The sequence below is a fragment of the Mauremys mutica genome, chromosome 13, assembly GCF_020497125.1.
Source record: "Mauremys mutica isolate MM-2020 ecotype Southern chromosome 13, ASM2049712v1, whole genome shotgun sequence".
NCBI classification, from domain to species: Eukaryota; Metazoa; Chordata; order Testudines; family Geoemydidae; genus Mauremys; species Mauremys mutica.
Genome location: NC_059084.1, coordinates 47,095,438 through 47,115,309, shown reverse-complemented (window position 1 = coordinate 47,115,309; position 19,872 = coordinate 47,095,438). Strand labels below are relative to the sequence as shown.

At 54.2% G+C, this 19,872-nt stretch overlaps 2 gene segments (V, D, J or C); one reads left to right on the top strand and one right to left on the bottom strand.

Moving 5' to 3' along the window:
• Window positions 1–5,786, top strand: part of LOC123348877 — a 72,718-nt gene extending 66,932 nt beyond the window's left edge. Inside the window, 4 exon segments of the C gene segment in view lie at window positions 3,163–3,462; window positions 4,172–4,498; window positions 4,682–5,005; window positions 5,335–5,786. Coding sequence covers window positions 3,163–3,462; window positions 4,172–4,498; window positions 4,682–5,005; window positions 5,335–5,675 — 1,292 coding nt within the window.
• Window positions 5,787–14,744: 8,958 nt separating this feature from the next.
• LOC123348882 lies at window positions 14,745–18,780 on the bottom strand. The segment is given in 2 exon segments: window positions 14,745–14,938; window positions 18,677–18,780. Coding segments are annotated over 2 exon segments (240 nt in total).
• Window positions 18,781–19,872: the final 1,092 nt, after the last annotated feature.

The window sequence follows — 19,872 nt, the reverse complement described above, 5'->3', positions numbered from 1 at the left end:
AGGCCAGGCTGTGCCCCTGCCCCCAGGCAGAGATGGGGGAACAGAGGTGCTTTTCTCACACTCCACCTATAAGCTGTGATATAGGGATCCAGGGCTGGGATAGCAGGGGCTGCAGGTCGGGAGTGAGGGGCACCGGCAGAGCTAGGGGGGCGCAGGGCTGGGCTAGCAGGGGCTGCGGGTCGGGAGTGAGGGGCCTCAGCAGAGCTGCAGGGGAGCACAGGGCTGGGCTAGCCAGGGGTGGCTCTAGCAATTTCGCCGCCCCAAGCACGGCAGCACGCCGCAGGGGGCACTCTGGCGGTCGCTGGTCCCACAGCTTCGGTGGAGCATCCACAGGCACGCCTGCGGGAGGTCCACTAGAGCCACCTGCCACCCTCCCAGCGACCAGCAGAGCGCCCCCCGCGGCTTGCCGCCCCAAGCACGTGCTTGGCGTGCTGGGACCTGGAGCCGGCCCTGGGGCTAGCAGAGGGCTGCGGATCAGGAGTGAGGGGCACCGGCAGGGCTGGGGGGCAGGGCTGGGCTAGCAGGGGCTGCGGATCAGGAGTGAGGGGCACCGGCAGAGCTGGGGGGACAGGGCTGGGCTAGCAGGGGATGCAGGTCGGGAGTGAGGGGCACCAGCCGAGCTCCGGGGGGGCAGGGTTGGGCTAGCAGGGGCTGCAGGTCGGGAGTGAGGGGCACCAGCAGGGCTAGGGGGGGCAGGGCTGGGCTAGCAGGGGCTGCAGGTCGGGAGTGAGGGGCACCGGCAGGGCGGGGTGGGGGCAGGGCTGGGCCAGCAGGGGGCTGTGGGTCAGGAGTGAGGGCCATCAGCAAAGTTGGGGGCAGCCCAGGGCTGGGCTAGCAGGGGGCTAAAGTTTGGGAGGGAGGGGCACCAGCAGAGGTGTGGAGGAGCCAGGGCTAGGGTATCAGGGGGCTGCAGGTTGAGAGTGAGGGGCTCCGGTAGGGCTGGAGGGCGCAGGGCTGGGCTCGCAGAGGCTGCGGTTTGAGTGTGGGGGGCACTGGCAGAGCTGGGTGGGGGAGTTCAGGGCTGGGCTAGCAGGGGCTGCACGTCGGTAACGATGGAACCGGCAGAGTGCGGGGGGACCCCAGGGCTCGGCTAGCAGGGGCTGTGGGTCAGGACTGAGGGCAATTAGCAGATGTGGGGTGCTCAGAGATGGGGGGCTGCAACTAGACATTCGGGGGAACAGCTGAATTCTTTTAAGGGGATTTTATTGTCTCCTATCTTTAGCCCAGTAACAAATATTTGCAAACAAAATCTTTCTAAACTGAGGCACAAATTTCCCCTCTGGCGTGTCCCTGGTCAGAGGGAAACCCCTGACCTCAGCGAGTGCAGGAACGCGTCTCCCTGAGCCGGCCCTGCCGCCCTCCAGCAGCTCTGCGCTCATGCTCCATGCTGAGAGCCGGGCGGGGGGATTCCCAGCACAGCTAGATGTGAGCTCGGCTGCCTGGGGCAGGACGTAACTGGCAGCTCAGAGGCGACAGCTCAGGGCTCAGCTTCCCAACTTGGCCTTTGAGCTGAGCTGGCTCCGTTTCTGCGGCGCACTCAGCTGGAGACGCGTTGGGCTTCCTTTCTGGGGGAACGAGCTCTGACGTCTCCGGCTAAAGCCCACTGGAGATGCAGACCCCGGTAAGTGCTCCCCAAGGCGCCCCAGCTCTGGGCACCTAGAAAGTGAGGCAGCTGGACTTCTTGGGAGATTTCTCCCGCAGAGTTTGGGAAAGTGTCCAGAAAATCTTCATCCCAATTGGTTAGAATCCGAGTGGTTTCTTGAATGGGAACCTGGCTAGGAAGGTCGTGAGCTAGGGGTGGTGATAACCAGTCGACTACTGAGTTTGGGGGAGGGAAGGTTTTTTACCCGAACCCCAGAACTATGACCCTAAACCAAACCTTAAACCCAACTGCTTAGACCCCCCCAACTCCATCCTAGCTCCCTAACCATGACCCTAACCCCAGCATCCTAACCCCCGACAGATGCACCCATTCCTTAACCCCAGCACCCTAATCCTCCCCCTTTCCCTAGAGTCCTAGCCTCATCCCCGGCTCTCTAACCCCTCCTCCCTAACTGTGACCCCCAACTCTGACCCCCTCTTCAAACCCAACCCCTAACCCCTAACCCTAACGTCCCAACCTTCTCCCCCGAACCCTGACTTTAGATTGCTCAGGCTGCAATGGTGCTGGGTTCGGTAGAGTCCTCATTGTTATTTCTCTGTAAAGCTCCCGGTGTAATGAGTCCTGGTCCTAGACTGGGTTTTCTAGACCACTGTGATACAAGTACTAACAACCAATTATACCCCTAACCATAACCCCAGCTCTAACCCGAACCTCCCCAGCTTGACCCTCTGAGTATCAGAGTTTTGGTGTCTCCAGTCTGGTATCAAGCATCCCAACACAAGAACTATCAGAACTTGCAAATTAATCTTCAGTGAGGACCCAAGAGTCTCAGTAATTCCCTCTGAGAAATGGCATCAGACCCGGTAGGAATCTGATGGTTCAATGGCTAGAAATCCAATCACAACATGCCAAATATTGAACTAGAGGGTGGAAGGGTATTTGACCCAAACCATTAAACCATCACCCTTAATTCTATCCCTGCAACCTATAGCCCTTAACCCCAGCACCTAACCCTAACCGCGAACCCTTCATCCTCCTCCCCGTGTATAATTATAACCCGAACTCTAACCCAAAGGGCCCACATGTCCCAGGTTCTATTGGACAGTCCCAGTCTTTCCGAGGATATCTAACCACGTGCGTTTGAGCCATAGAAATGCTTACGAGCCAGCAGTGGCCAATGATGTTACCACCTAGAAGCCTAATGAGAATATAACGTTTAATATTCGTACCCAAGCTAAAATAGCTAGTACAACAGGGTCTGTTTAGCACCAAGTGAACTGGGGGCCCTGATCCTGGTTGGTCTGTGACACAACCTGGAAATTGGGGGGCAGCCTATCTCAGGTGCCCACTTACACACAGACATTAGTAAGACCTTGCAACTGTCAACAGTCTCACCCCAAACTGTGCTGTGTGAATGGAGCAGAGTGGGGCTCGCTAGGGGACGCTCTCCCCCGGCATTGAGTGCTGGCCCCAGTGCCCCGCTAGGGCCTGTGCTGCACGGAGCAGGGCAGGGCTCAGTGGGGCTGTGTCTCATGGCCTCACTCTCTCTCCCTTTGCAGTTAGTGCCACGGCCCCGTCTGTCTTCCCCCTGACCTCCTGCACCGGCGAAGTCACCACCCCCCAGGTCACCTTCGGATGCCTGGCCAAAGGCTACTTCCCCGAGCCGGTCACCGTGACATGGAGCCCCAACGTCGGCTCCTCGGGCGTGAGGACCTATCCCTCCATGCTGCAACCTTCCAGCGGCCTCTACTCGCTCAGCAGCCAGGTCACCGTCCCGGCCAGCAGCTGGACATCTAACACCTATAGCTGCACCGTAAAGCACCAGTCCACCAGCCGCAGCATCTCCAAGGAAATCCCAAGTAGGGATGGCGCGGTGCAGCCCGGGGGGAGGGAGGGGCTGGGGGGTCTCTCCGGTCCCTGCTCTGGTGACTGCTGCAGGGAGAGAGGCTGGGAGCCTGCTAGTGCTGTGAGCTGATGGAGTCGCTGGGGTGGGTGGGTGGATGGAGAGAGACACCACAGAGAGATGGGAGTGAATGGGGACAGGTAGATAGTGTTGGGTGTGGAGGCACCGAAGGGTGGGTGGATGGAGAGAGAGACCGCGCCAAGAGAAGCGATGGGGCTGCAATGCAGGGAAAGGGGCAGAGGGCTGCAAACTGGGTGCTGGGCTGCAGGGAGCAGGGGGGGCTCAGCAGGGGGCGCCGTGCTGCAGGGAGCGGGGGGCTCAGTAGGGGGCGCTGTGCTGCAGGGAGCGGGGGGCTCAGCAGGGGGCGCTGTGCTGCAGGGAGTGGGGAGGGCTCAGCAGGGGGCGCTGTGCAGCAGGGAGCGGGGAGGGCTCAGCAGGGGGCGCTGTGCTGCAGGGAGCAGGGGGCTCAGCAGGGGGTGCTGTGCTGCAGGGAGCGGGGAGAGCTCAGCAGGGGGCGCTGTGCAGCAGGGAGTGGGGAGAGCTCAGCAGGGGGCGCTGTGCAGCAGGGAGCAGGGGGCTCAGCAGGGGGCGCTGTGCAGCAGGGAGTGAGGGGGGCCGGCTCAGGAGGGGTCTGTACAACAACTAACCCGTCCCCCTTCCCCCAGAGCCCACCCCCATTGAACCCCATGCCCCCGAGGTGCACGTCCTCCACTCCTCCTGCACCACCAAGCCAGGTGCCATCCAGCTGCTCTGCTTCATCTCCGGCTTCTACCCTGAGCCTTTGAAGGTGGAATGGCTGGTGGACGGCGAGCCCGGGTTAATTCATGGGGACACCGCCCCTGCCAAGAAGGACGCCGACGGCCGCACCTTCAGCACCCGCAGCAATGCCAGTGTCTCCCAGGACGTGTGGCTGGAGGGCAAGACATACACCTGCCAGGTGTCCCACCCGGGCTCCGCCACCAGAAAGCAGGACCACGCCCGCAAGTGCCAAGGTGACGCTGAGCAGGGACGGGCTGTCTGAAGAGGAGAGGGGGACACGGGCAGGGAGGGAGGGGGGAGGGGAGCATGTGAGACTGGGATGGGCTTTGCACAGGACAGGGAGTGAGGGGAGACTGGGATGGGATTGGGCAGGGGAGACCAGGCCTAGCAGCTGACCTGGGCTCTCCTGTCCCCAGAAGAAACGTCTTCCAGCAACATCCAAGTCTTCCTGGTGCCCCCGTCTCCTGCCGCCCTGTACGTGGCCCAGAGCCCCATGCTCACCTGCCTGGTGGTCAACCTGCCTAGCGACTCCGGCCTCCAGGTGGTCTGGTCCCGGGAGAAGCCAGGCTCCGTTATCCCTGATCCCCTGACCCTCACTGAGCAGTTCAACAGCACCTTCACCGCCTCCAGCTCCATGCCCATCTTCACCCGCGACTGGGAGGCCGGAGAGACCTTCACCTGCAAAGTGGAGCACTCGGAGCTGATCTCGCCCCTCATCAAATCGATCTCCAAGAAGCCAGGTAAGAGGAGAGGAGGGTCCCTAAGGGGAGAGACTCAGTCCCGGTCCCCAGCAGGGAGGGATGCTCCTTAAGGGGAAGCCTCAACCCCCAACAACCTGGGATCCTGGCCCCTGAGTCCCTTTGCATCCCCAAATCCCCACCCTCAAATTGTGCTCCAGAGATACCAGCTCCCAGTCCCCAGCCCCTCCACCCTGGAGGAGAGAGGGGATCTTCCTACCCCGCCCCCCACACACACACACACATACACACACACACCATCCTTCTCCCCACGTGCCCCAGACGAGTAATGTGCATGGCTCATCTGTGTCCTCCGTCCCCACTCACTGAAGGCAAGCACTCCGCCCCGGGCGTCTACCTCCTGCGCCCCCACAACGACGAGCTGATCAGCAAAGGAGACTCCGTCAGCCTCACCTGCCTGGTGCGGGGCTTCTTCCCCGAGGACATCTCGGTGCAGTGGATGAAGAACCATGAAGGTGAAAAGGAGACTGACTACATCACCACCCCGCCCATGAAGGATGGAGACGGCGACTCGGACTTCTTCCTCTACAGCAAGCTGAAAGTCAGCAAGGCCAGCTGGAACAGAGGGGACACCTACACCTGCATGGTCATCCACGAAGCCCTCTCATTGAAGTTCACCCAACGCAGTGTCAGCAAAGTCTCTGGTAAATGAAGAAGGCTCATCCCAGCCCCACTGCTAGCACTGTCCAGTACAGCTTCCTGTAAATAATCTCTGTGCCCTCAGTGACAACAAATGAATAAATGGAACTAGTCTGAGCTCACACCCAGGTCTCCTTGTTGTGGTGTGACTGGGTGAAATCTGTGGGTCGCCCAAGGTGGACGAGGTCCCAGGTTGCAGGCTGGGAGAAACTGAGATGCTATAAGACTGGGGATGCCAATTCCCAGATCCTGTATGGGTGGATATATATATACCATGGATGGATGGGGAGATACACAGGTAGATGCCATGAAAGGAAATATGAGTAGTTTGCCATGGAAGGAAGGGTGGGTAGATATGTGGGTCCATGCCATGGAAGGAAGGATTTATACATGCACGAGTCCATACACACCATGGAAACAGTGATGGAGAGGGGGGTAGATGCACAGTTACACACATACTGCAGAGGAAGAGACATTCAAACCAATCTCAGTTGGAAGGCCAGGTGTTCAGAGAGATGATTAAATGGATACATACTTCAGATGGCAGGACTAATACACTGAGATATCACAAGGAGGAAGAGAGAAGTAGGGAGATCATTATTTGGATTAAATTAACCCCTATACCCCCAACTGAGACCAGGACCCTGTTGGGATGGGCGAACAGCACAGACAGCAGGAGACAGTCCTTCTCACAGCCTAAATAGAGAAAGAGGAGGAGGAGAACAGAGGTACCAAGAGGGGGAGGTACCTGCCCAAAATTACTAAGCATGTCAATGACAGAGCTAGAAACAGAATCCAGGTGTCCTGCGTGTCCCACCCAGTGTGCCTGCAACTAGACTGCACTGTACACAGGGACTAATGGTTGGATGGTTCAAAGAGGGTGGATGCCAATGGATAAATCGATGTCAAGGGATAGAAAAAATGTCTGGGGATCTGCAGATGGGTGGATGGATGGCTAGAGGGGTGTGTTGGGGGGTATAGATGGATGGATGGCGAATGTTGGATGGGCACACTTTCTGAAGGAGTGATGGATGGATAAATGGATGGACTGTGATAGATGGATGGTGGAGATGGGGATGAATGGATGTATAAATGAATGGTGATGGATTGGTAGTCACATATGGCACTGGATTGGTACTGATGGGGATGGGCAGGTGCCTGGATGAAGGGGTTGTTACACATAGTGAGTGAGTGACAGATGAGGATGAAAGGATGGGTAAATATGATAATGACTGACTACGCGTGTTTGGGAAAAGATGGATGGCAATGGATGGATGAGAGTCAATGGGTACTGATGGTGATGGAGGGATAGGGGTGGATGAATACTGAAAGGGATAGATAGATAGATAAGTGGATGGGGTTGCCTGGATGGACGGTGAGGGATGAGGATGGACGGATGGAAAGATGGACCGCACATTGGATGGATGGTTAGGAACAAGAACGGATGGGTGGGTACAGATCCGTGGAAGATACAGATGAGGATGGATGGATGGTTAGGGATAAGGAAGGATGGGTGGATGGTACAGATCAGGAGGGCTGGATGGAAGATATAGGGATGGATGAGTGTTTATGGATGAGGAAGGATGGATGGATGGATGGTACAGATCAGGAGGGATGGATGGAAGATATAGGGATGGATGGATGTTTATGGATGAGGAAGGATGGATGGATGGTACAGATCGGGGGGATGGATGGAAGATATAGGGATGGATGGATGGTTAGGGATGAGGAAGGATGGGTGGATGGTACAGATCAGGAGGGATGGATGGAAGATATGGGGATGGATGGATGAGTGTTTATGGATGAGGAAGGATGGATGGATGGTACAGATCAGGAGGGATGGATGGAAGATATAGGGATGGATGGATGGTTAGGGATGAGGAAGGATGGGTGGATGGTACAGATCAGGAGGGATGGATGGAAGATATGGGGATGGATGGATGAATGTTTATGGATGAGGAAGGACGGATGGATGGTACAGATCAGGTGGGCTGGATGGAAGATATAGGGATGGATGAGTGTTTATGGATGAGGAAGGACGGATGGATGGTACAGATCAGGAGGGATGGATGGAAGATATAGGGATGGATGGATGGTTAGGGATGAGGAAGGATGGGTGGATGGTACAGATCAGGAGGGATGGATGGAAGATATGGGGATGGATGGATGAATGTTTATGGATGAGGAAGGACGGATGGATGGTACAGATCAGGAGGGCTGGATGGAAGATATAGGGATGGATGAGTGTTTATGGATGAGGAAGGATGGATGGATGGTACAGATCAGGACAGATGGATGGAAGATATAGGGATGGATGGGTGTTTATGGATGAGGAAGGATGGATGGATGGATGGCTAAGCAATCTCTAGGATCCCACTGAGGCAAGGTCCTCTAGGCTAGAACCTGTGCATTCCCAGAGGGATGCTGTGTCAGGGTCAACATTTACCCCACATCCCATCTCACCCCAGAGAGGAGCAGGGAGAGTTTTGAGACAGAATCAGTGGAGGGAGGCAATTCAAATTCCCTGACCCCTACACACACCACTCCTGCTGGCTAAGAAACTAAGGGGTCTCCCTCCACCCCAACCCTCTGTGGTAGCTGAGGAGGGGGTGACAGAGCAACAGACAGCAAACACCCCACACCAGGGATTAGCTTCTGGCACCCAGCGCTCGCAAAGCAGCAGCAGTAGTAGGGCTGTTATCTGGAGCAGACACTAAGCGGGGACTCACCTAAAGTCTCACTAGCTCTGGTGACATGGGGCCCCGGCAGTGGGGTGGGACAGAGGATGCAGACTCATCTATGGCCCCGCACATGAGCCCCATCTCCTACCTAGCCCCAACAGGGCACCCACATGCACCCGTGTGTGTGTGTCAGCCCCAGGGCTGGATGGGCGAGCGCAGGGCTTGACCACACCAGTGCCAAGCCCAGTGCTCGGCACATGGTGCCAAAGGGTGGGTAGCAGCAGCAGCAGTATTAGGGCTGTAAAAGCAGCAAAGAGTCCTGTGGCACCTTATAGACTAACAGACGTATTGGAGCATGAGCTTTCGTGGGTGAATACCCACTTTGTGGGATGCTGTTATCCTGGGCAGCGCAGGGGCACACACAGTAAGAGAGTGGGGGGTTGCTGAGAGAGAGAGAGAGAGAGAGAGAGAGAGAGAGAGAGAGAGAGAGAGAGACGTCTGGTACAGATGGACACATATGTAACATGGCATGACCCAGGGACCCTCCCACCTGGGCTGTTGTGTTTGTACACACAGAGAGACACACAACACAGAGAGACAAACATGCACCCAGAGGCAGCCACACAGCCTGTTATCCCTCCACTCACAGCCAGCTCTAAGATACAGCTGTCTCTGGGACAGGTGTTACAGGAATCTCTCACCCCGTGCTGAGTTGTGTCCCCTCTGGGGTGGAACACGGGGGCTGGTTATTCACGGACCCCTCGCCCGGCACTGAGATATGTCTGACTCTGGGGTGGGGTATGCGGGAGTCAGTTTATATGGGGATACCTCACCCACATCTAAGAAGCAGCTACCAACTCCAAACAAATCCTTGGAGCCCCCTTTACGTGGGGAGTGAGGCCTGCATCATCCAGAAGCCATGCACACCTGCAGTGGGCTCAGTATGGGGTGTTCTCCCCTCACAGTCAGAGCTGACCTCAATGCCCCCACTGCTATGCTAGGGGGCACTGTGATACAGGGGTCACCATCTTTCCTCTGAGAGATAAACATGAGCCTCCCTGTCATTAAATGACTCATGGCTCTGTTCATCAAAGCAATAGTGATCAGCAGACCCCATGCCAGCTACAGCTTGGCATTTAGGCAAGGAGTCCCTATCTAAACAGCCCCTGTGTCCCACACCAAAGGGGGCACATCTCAGTGCCGGCTGAGAGACCACCTCTATAAACAGCCACCAGATGCCACCGTCCCAGTGCCACCCAAGGGAGCCCTAAAGAAACAGCCCCAGAGGTTGCTGTGTTCCATCAGAAGTGACTCCTGAGTGTTTAGGTACATTGGAATCAGTGTCATAGAGGTACACGCGTGAAATCCATCCATCCTGGTCTTTAGGGGGCTCCCCTGTTGCGGCCGCATCCTGGCACCTCACACACACCTATGAATTTACCCTCTAAGGGATCCTGAGCCACCTCTCTTGTGGGAATGGAGGGAGAGAGAGGGTGTGCAAAGGGAGAGAACAAGTGAAGATGCGTGTAATGGATGGTTCGATGAATGGAGGCTTGTGTCTAGAGATAGATGGGTGGAGGGGTGTGTAGGGATGGATGGATGGTATCTAGAGATGGATAGATGAAGGGGTGTGTGGTCACGGTTGGACGGATGGATGGATGGATGGATGGTTGTATCTAGAAATGGATGGGTGGAGGAGTGTGTGGTCATGGATGGATTGGTGGAAGGGTGTGTGGGGATGGATGGATGATTATATCTAGAGATGGATAGATGGAGGGGTGTGTGGTCATAGATGGACGGATGGATGGAGGGGTGTGTGAGGATGGATGGATGGATGGATGGATGGATGGTTGTATCTAGAAATGGATGGGTGGAGGGGTGTGTGGTTTAGGATGGCTGGGTGTGTCTGGAGCAGGAATGGTGGAGGGATGGAAGGGTGGGTAGAGAAGGGGATAGGTGGGTTGCTGTTGGATGCACAGTCCGAGCTCTCTCTGTGACAGTGGCTGAGTCAGAGCTGATGTTTCTTTCTCTCTCCTCAACAGAGGTGATCATGTCAGGTGAGTTTTGCAGCGAGGACGAGGATGAGGAGCTGGACGGCCTCTGGTCCAGCATCTCGGTCTTCATCACCCTTTTCCTCTTGAGCGTGTGCTACAGCGCCACCGTGACCCTGTTCAAGGTGAGAGAGAGAGAACGAACGTAGGAACGAAGGAATTAATGAGTTTAGCACAGTAGAGGGCAGCGTGGAGGGGAAAGGAAGAAGAGAAGAATGAAGGAGAAAGGAGAACGGGTGAATAAGACAGAGACTGAATGAATGAGACACAGACAGAAAAGCAGGAAGGAATGACACAGACAGACAGAGCAGCTCCCCCCAGCGCTGACCCCTCTCACCCCTGCTCTCTCTGCCCCTCCCCCCGCAGGTGAAGTGGTTTTTCTCCACCATGGTGCAGCTGAAGAAGGCGAGTGGCCCCGAGTACAAGAACGTTATCCAGCGCATGGTGTAGAAGCTGCTGCCCCCATCCGCCCGGAGACAAGGGGCTGAGACACCCGGCTCCATTGGCGACACCGCCCTGAGTCCCACAGCTGCCCCCCACCAGCGCTGTGCCCCTGGGAGAGCCCCCGGGGGGAGACAGGACCTCACCCCACATGGGCTAATCAGCCCTCAGCCACTGGGGACGCTGCCCTGCTCGGAGCTTGGCTGAGACCGGACAACTCGTATCATGCAGGGAGCCAGCGCCCCTAGCGAGGGAACAACCCCTCGCCCACTTCCCACCCTCCTGAGCCCAACAGTCCCTACTCTGGGGCTGGATCAGAGCCAGCGCCCCCTAGAGGGGAGATGCCCCACGTCCCTTCCCCAGCCCCTGCGCCAGCCAGCCCCCCGCCCGGGGGCAGGACCAGAGCCAGAGTTGTGTCTGTCATGCTGTATATTGCATATTTAGCTCTTCATTGGGATTTTTGTGGGTGGTGTGTGTGTGTGTGACTTTTGTTGTGTGCACTGAGTGACAATAAATAAATAAATAAATAAATAAATATACAAATCAGGCTCCATCTCATTCATAACCTCCATCCCGGACTTTCAGGGACCCCTGACGCCCTCCAGAGGAGCATGTCGTGTCTGTAGGTGGCGCCTCCGGGCATGGAGAATGAAATGGCAGGTGCCCGCTGAACTGGCCCCTTTGGGAGTTAGGGGGCCTAGCTACAAACCCAGAGAGCTGGGGCCTCGTCCCTCAGCCTATACAGGCTGGGACGGAGGGGCAGGAAGGGGAGATCTCTGGGGCAGGGAAAGCCACTGATCAGTTAAGGAGGCATGCATGAGAAAGAAAGAAAGAAAGAAAGAAAGAAAGAAAGAAAGAAAGAAAGAAAGAAAGAAAGAGGGATGTGTATGTATGAGGATGGACGGATGCATAGATGAATACCGGGGGACTGAGAAATACAGTGACTAGCGTTCTCCTTGGTTAAATCCCCCAAAACCCACTCTGAAATGCAGCTACCAATTTTGAACTCATTTTATTTTGGATCAAACTCAAACTTCCTGTGTAAGTTGCAAGTTAAAGAAAGGAGCCAATGAGACTCTTGTCCTTTGACAGATTCCAGGTTGACCAGAACTTGGGACACAGATGCGTGTGCGCGCACACACACACACACACACACACACACACACACACACACACACACACGCACACACACACACACACACACACACACACACACGCACAAGGAAATCCAGTCCCTGCCATGGGACGGGAGTGGAGGATTGAGGGGTACAGGGCTGAGTTCAAGCTCCAGCGTGGGCTGCCCCCTGGGGATGTCCGGGGAAGGACTCTGCCCTCCCTGCTCTGGGATCTGCAGACCTCAGACCCTTCAGCGGTCGTTGTGGCGCCCTCTGAGCTGCCGTGGAACATGGTCCCTCCAGGTGTCCGGAGAGAGGGCAGGAGCCCGGGAGGGCTGACGATGGAGGGAGGGATGAAGAGGATGAAGCAGTGCTGTCCACCTCCTAGGAGCCCGGAGCCGGGCGCTCACCGCACCTGTGGGACACAGAGAGCAGAGGGGTTCGGACGGTGCCGTTGGACCCGGTGTTGGGCTCACGGGCAGCATCCTACACTGGGAGAGCAAGGCCAGAAGGGACCTTTGGGACCATCTACCCTGTCCTGCTGGGTAGCCCGGGCCATGGACCTGGCCCAGCCACGCCTGCGTCCTGCCAGGATGTCTGCGTTGAGCTGCATCTCAACTTCCAGACAGAGACACCAGCCTTGTCAAACCGCCTCAGGGAACGGGCACTGCCCAGCGGGTGCCGCACACCAACTCCCTGGGGAGCCCCGGCTGTCTAAGCCGATCCTGCTTCTGGTTCCAGGCCCCGGCACCAGGTCCCCGCCACAGAACCGGCTTCACAGGCTCCTAGGGCCCTTGGTGCATCTGGGCCCCGCTACGGATCCTCAGTGATCATGGCCGAGTGGTGAGTGATTGACGCTCATTGGTCCCTGAACATTTGTTCTGGCTTCTTAATTAGTGACCATTCCTTTTTGGTCATTGATCGTTGATTGCTGATTATTGATAAGTGATTATTATCAGTCGATAATTACTAGCAGCTTATTGATGGTTGATAACATTAATTACTGATCCGTGAGAGTTGATTATTGATAATTAATTGCTGAGTAATGGCTATTCAGCATTAATTACAGATCACTAGGTACTGACCAGAAATAGCCAATCCCTGATTATTGATTTTCTCAGTGATAAATGATTGGAATTGATAATAGACTCTTGATTCTCATTTATTGATCAGTGCTGAATCAACCTTGATGGGAACTCATTAATTAGTGATGATGGGTGGTTGATTGTTAATAAATAATCATTCCTGATTACCTCCGATTGATCATTGGGCCCTGTCAGGAATCTGGCCGGCAGCAGCACCAATCCCAGGCAACCTGACGCGCGCACCTGGCCTGTAGCTGGCTGCCTCATCGGCTCCGCCCTGACTGCTGGTCGGGAGACCAGCTCATAAGCCCAGCAGAAGTTAAGCAGTTGCCCAAAGCATTTCCGCAGAGCTGTGATAGCCAGGGCCGCCCAGAGGATTCAGGGAGCCTGGGGTCCCCCGCCGCCGAATTGTGGCCGAATTGCTGCCGAAGACCCAGCACTTCTGTGGCAGGTCCCAGGGCGGAAGGACTCCCCACAACCGAATTGCCGCTGAAGACTTGGAGCGGAAGAAGCTCAGGGGACCCAGGCTCCACGAGAGTTTTCCAGGGCCCCCAGAGTGAGTGAAGGACCCTGCTCCAGGAGCCCCGAAAAGCTCTTGTGGGGGCCTGGGGCAAACTGCCCCACTTGCCCCCACTCTGGACAGCCCTGGTGATAGCAGCTGTGTGGATTGTTCCAGCCCTGCTCCTGCCTTGTTCCCATCAGGCTCCAGCCCAGCTTCTGTCCTGGCCCCAGCCCGGCTCCTGTCCTGGCCCCAGGCTTTCCTCTCTCCAGGTAACCTGGTCCTAAACCTGGGCTCCAATTCCTGACTTTGGTTTGAGCCTCTGACAACCGTAAAATCATAGAGACGTAGGACGGGGAGAGACCTCGAGAGGTCACCTAGTCCCGTCTCCTGCCGGGGGGCAGGACTAAGTAATAACTAGTCCATCCCTGACCGGTATTTCTCTAACCTGTTCCTAAAAACCACCAATAATGGAGGCTCCACAACCTCCCTGGGCAATTTGTTCCAGTATTTACCCAGCCTGACAGTTAGGAAGTTTTTTCCAATGTCCAAACTAAACTGCCCTTGCTGCAATCTAAGTCCATTGCTTCTTGTACTGTCCTCACAGGATAACGAGTACAATTTGTCACCCTCCTTTTTGTAACAACCGTTTATGTATTTCAAAAATTTACCATGTCATTCCCCCGCCCCGGCCACCCCAGTCTTCTCTATTCCAGACTAAACAACCCCAGTTCTTTCAATCTTCCCTCACAGCTCATGTTTTCTAGCCCTTAAATGATTTTTGTCACTCTCCTATGGCCTTTCTCCAACTTTTCCACATCTTTCCTGAAATGTGGTGCCTACAACTGGACACAAGACTCCAGCTGAAGCCATATCAGCGCGGAGCAGAGCAGAAGAATTACTGCTTGTGTCTTGCATACAACACTCCTGCTAATACAGCCCAGAATTTGTTTTTCCCCCGACACTGTTACATTATTGACTCATATTTAGCTTGTGATGCACTACGACCCCAGATCCCTTTCCACAGTGCTCCTTCCTAGGCAGTCAGTTCCCATTCTGCATGTGGGCTAATGGCTGTTCGTTCCCAAGTGGTTACCTTGCGTTTGTGCTCACGGAGTTTCACCACTGAATGTGGGTGACTGAGTAGTTCCCGAGGATGGCTGATGGCTGGTGGCTGCATGCTGATGGGGTGGGATAGATTACTGAGCACTGGTTATTGCTGGAAGCAGTGACGCGTGGCCATGAAGGCAGCGGTTGCTGTTACCTTAAGCAGCGTGACGCCGGCGCTGTACAACAGGCTGAGCAGGAAGAGAGCAATGAAGGCAACAGGTGTCCAGAGACCGTCAGATTCCTCCTCTCCTCCTTCAGCATCGATGCCTTGGTCCTCCACTGGGCAGTGAGGCGCTGGGGAGGAGACAAACGGGCCGGTTAGAGAGGCCTCTTCGTTAAGCCAAGGAGCTGAGTGGGCACAGCAGGGAGCTCCGGTCTGTGCTCTTGGCAGGAGCTCCTGTCCAGGGCCAGAGACAGAGGGTTCCCTGCCAGGGGAGACGGGGCAGCTGCAGGTGGAGACTCCCCGTCACAGGCTGCAATTCTCAGAGCAGCCTCGGGGATTTCAGCCCCCAACTTCCATTAAATTTCACGCCCTTTGGCTTCTTTGCAAACCCCAGCCAGCGGCACTACACGCCCCTCCCCAAGCATGCCCTCCCCCTCCCTTGGCCAGCCAGGGAACTGGGCTGAGACCTGCCAGTGCAGAACTCAATGGGGCCAGGCACACCCATCAGACAGCAGCATCTTCCCAGTCAATGCCAGCTTGAGCCATGCTGGGACCAGTTCCTGGGGAGTAGCAGCACCATGGGAAATGAAGGCACCTCATGGGGACTGAGCAAAGAGCTCTCCCAACTCATTCCACATGGGACACCACTCAGTAGGAGCCTCTGTCACTCACCACCAGCCTGGGCTCCATTGGGGACCCCTTCCCAAGAGTTGGAAGGACTCACAGCCCAGCATTCCCTGAGCCCATCCATGTGTCTTGTCAATGGCACAAATGTCAACTAGGAAATGGCCTGGAGCCTCCTCAACTTAGTACACACCTGGGCAATGAAAGGGCTGGCACCGAGGTACCAGCTGAAATCTTAATTCACCCACCAGTGCGCTGTAAGCCTGGGCCATAGAGTTCAGTGGTGGGTAATTGATGTGACCTTCCTGGCTCTGAAACCTTGACTGGTGCTTTTGTAGATCTTAAGGCAAGAAGGGACCATGACAGCAATGAGCCCGACCTCCTGTATATCACAGGTCAGAGAATCTCACCCAGCTACCCCTCTATGGAGCCCAATGACTTGTCTTTCTTTCTTGGGGGCATATCTTCCAGAATGGAGCCCAGGCTGGATGTACAAATCTCAAGACAGAGACTCCACCACTTCCACTGGAAGTTAGTTCCAGTGGTTCCCTTCCAGATTCCGTGCCTGTGACGGGGTGCGCTTACCCGCACTAGCCAGGAAAGGGTTAATCCCCCTCGGAGTGGAGGAAGTCCTGCCCCTCAGACCATGCTAAGCACGCTCCAAATGCTCTGCTGGTATAAAGAAGAGCAGCCCAGCTCACTCTGCACTGACTGCCAAGGAGGAAGGACGCTTGGTCGAGGCTCCAGCCCCGGAGCCATTACAGCCCTTGCCTGCGGAAGGCGGAGATCTCAAGACACAGACCAGAGACCTGTTGCCTACAGCTGACCAACAGGAGTCGGAGTCCCAGGGAATTACCAGCGCCAAGGAGCCCGGAGACCCCGACGTGACATGGACTGCAGCTTCAGGAAGCCCGGTCGGAAGTGTCCCAGGGAGGTGGAGGGAGTGGTATCTCCCACCTGTGTAAGGTCAGCATGTTGCAGTGTTGCAATGAGGGGAGGAAAACAGTAACAGACTATGCGGAAATGGCAGAGGTGCTTAATGATGTCTGTGATTCGCTTTTCACCAACAAGGTGGGTGGCGATTGGACATCTAACATAGTGAATGCCAGTGAAAATGACATAGGATCAGAGGCTAAAATAGGGAAAGAACAAGTTTTAAATGATTTAGATGTTAGTTGGCTTCAAGTCATCAGGGCCTGATGAAATGCATCCTAGAATACTCAAGGAGCTCAATGAGGAGATATCTGAGCCATTAGCAATTATCTTTGAAAAGTCCTGGACGATGGGAGAGATTCCAGAAGACCAGAAAAGGGCAAATATAGTGCCCATCTATAAAAATGAAAATAAGGACAACCCAGGAAATTACAGACCAATCAGCTTAACTTCTGTACCCGAAAAGATAATGGAGCAAATAATTAAGCAATCAATTTCAAACATGTAGAAGAAAATAAGATGATAAGTAACAGCATGGATTTATGAAGAACAAATCATGTCAAACCAACCTGCTCGCTCTCTTTAACAGGGTAACAAGCCTTGTGGATAGGGAGGAAGTGGTAGACGTGGTATATCTTGACTTTAGTAAAGCTTTGGATACTGTCTCTCATGACCTTCTCATAAACAAACTAGGGAAATGCAACCTAGATAGAGCTCCTATAAGGTGGGTGCATAACTGGTTGGAAAACCATTCCCAGAGAGTAGTTATCAGTGGTTCACAGTCATGCTGGAAGGGCATAACGAGTGGGGTCCCAAAGGGATCAGTTCTGGGTCTGGTTCTGTTCAATATCTTCATCAATGATTTAGATAATAGCATACAGAGTACACTTTTATAAAGTTTACAGATGATACCAAGCTTCGAGGGGTTGCAAGTGCTTTGGGGGACAGGATTAAAATTCAAAGTGATCTGGACAAACTGGAGAAATGGTCTGAAGTAAATAGGATGAAATTCAATAAGGAAAAATGCTAAATACTCCATTTAGGAAGGAACAATCAGTTGCACACATACAAAATTGGCAATGACTGTCTAGGAAGGCGTACTGCAGAAAGGGATCTGGGGGTCATAGTGGATCACAAGTTAATCATGAGTCAGCAGTGTAACACTGTTGCAAAAAAAGTGAACATCATTCTGGGATATATTATCAGGACAGTTGTAAACAAGACACGAGGAGTCATTCTTCCGATCTACTCTGCACTGATTAGGCCTCAACTGGAGTCTTGTGTCCAGTTCTGGGTGCCACCTTTCAGGAAAGATGAGGACAAATTGGAGAAAGTCAGAGAAGAGCAACAAAAATGATGGAAGGTCTAGAAAACATGAGCTGTGAGGGAAGATTGAAAACTGGGTTTGTTTAGTCTGGAGAAGAGGAGGCTGAGAGGGGACATGAGAACCATTTTCAATAACATTAAAGGCTGTTACAAGGAGGAGGGAGAAAAATTGTTCTCCTTAACCTCTGAGGATAGGACAAGAAGCAATGGGCTTCAATTGCAGAAAGGGAGGTGTAGGCTGGACATTAGAAAAAGCTTCCTGTCAGGCTGGTTAAGCACTGGAATAAATTGCCTCGGGAGGTTGTGGAATCTCCATCATTGGAGGTTTTTAAGAGCAGATCAGACATACACCTGTCAGAAATGATCTAGATAATATTTAGTCCTGCCATGAGTGCGGGGACTGGACTAGATGAGCTCTCGAGGTCCCTTCCAGACCTTTGAGTCTATGATTCTATGACTCCCCACTGACCCAGGGGTGGACCACTCCACCACTGCTAGGGCCCTGGGTCAGGACCCGGTGGAGTCGGGTGGGCCCGTGTCCCCCTACCCTGACCATCACCCCCTCTGGTGACGGCCCCTGGGTTTGGCCATTACACTACACTCCCCTGCATTTGAGGGCCTCTCTATTCACCCTGGCTGCTTGGCCACGCTCCCCTGTACTCAAGGGCCGCTATATTCATTCTAACCCCTAGGAAACAAAATCCTGCACTTGAGGGCTGATATACTGACCCTGGGCACTAGGCCACACCGCTCTGTGCTCATGGGTGGCCATATTGTCTCGGCCCATTAGGCCACACAGCCCAGAATCCAAGGGCTGCCACTTAGACTCTGGCAATTGGGCCGCATTGTGGTGAGGCCCAGGACAGTCCGGCAGACTGAATCTGCAGTGTCAGCAAAACCCTGACCCACCCCGCAGTGCTTTATTCTACATTTCTATCTGTCCAGACATTGGCTCCTCTTAAGTCTCTCTATACTAAGTTACAGACCTTTACTGCCCGGTACTTTCTCCCCATGGAGGTACTTATAAATATCCATGAAGCCATCTCCTGAATGTCTCTTTCAGCCAATTCGTCTCCTCCTATCTCTCACTGGAAGCCATTTTCTCCAGCCGTCTAATCATTTTTCTAGCTCGCTTTTGCACCTTCTCCAATTTTTCAACCTTCTTTTGAATATTGGACAAGAGAATGGCCACAGTGCATGGGACCAATGGTCCATCTACCCCAGTATCCTGTCTTCCAACAGTGGCTGATGTCAGAGGTATCAGAGGGAATAACCAGATCAGGGCAATTATTGAGTCATCCATCTGCTGTCGTACAGAACCAGCCTATGACAGCCAGAGCCTTAGGGACAACAAGAGCTTAGGGCTGCATCCATGACCATCTTGGCTAATAACCTTTCATAGACTTATCCTCCATGAACTTGTCTAATTCTTCTTTGAACCCAACTATATTTCTGGCCTTCACAACATCCCCTGACCACTAGTTCCACGGGTTGACTCTGTTGTGGGAAGAAATACTTCCTTGTGTTTGTTTTAAACAAGCTGCCATTTAATCTCAGTGTGTGACCCCTGGTTCTTGTGTTATGTGAAGGGGGAAATAACACTTCCTTATTCACTTTCTCCACACGAGTCATGATTTTATAGACCTCGATCATATTTCCCCTTAGTCATTTCTTTTCTAAGATGGAAAGTCCCAGCCTTTCTAATCTCTCCTCATACGGAAGCTGTTCCATCCCCATGATCAATTTTATCCCCTCTCTGTACCTTCTCCATTTCTAATACACCTTTCTTGAGATGGGGCGATCAGAACTGCATGTGGTATTCAAGCTATTGACATACCATGGATTTATATGGTGGCATTATGAGATTTACTATTTTATTGTCTCTCTCTTTCCTAATGGTTCCTACCATTGTTACCTTTTCTGACTGTCATTGCATGTTGCCTCCAGAACTGAATGCTGCTCCATTATCGGTCTCCCTAACCCCGAACACAGAGGTGAAATCACTTCCCCTGCACCCCACCCCGTGTTCATACATCCAGGGATAGAGCTGGTGGGAATGGAGGCTCCTAACTCAGTCTCACCCGCTGCCTAGCTCCCGGCAGCCATAACACCAGATTCCTGGGGGCTCTGCCTCTCACCTAATGTGGTCAGGTGAGGACGCATCTGCAAGGAGTTCTGATGC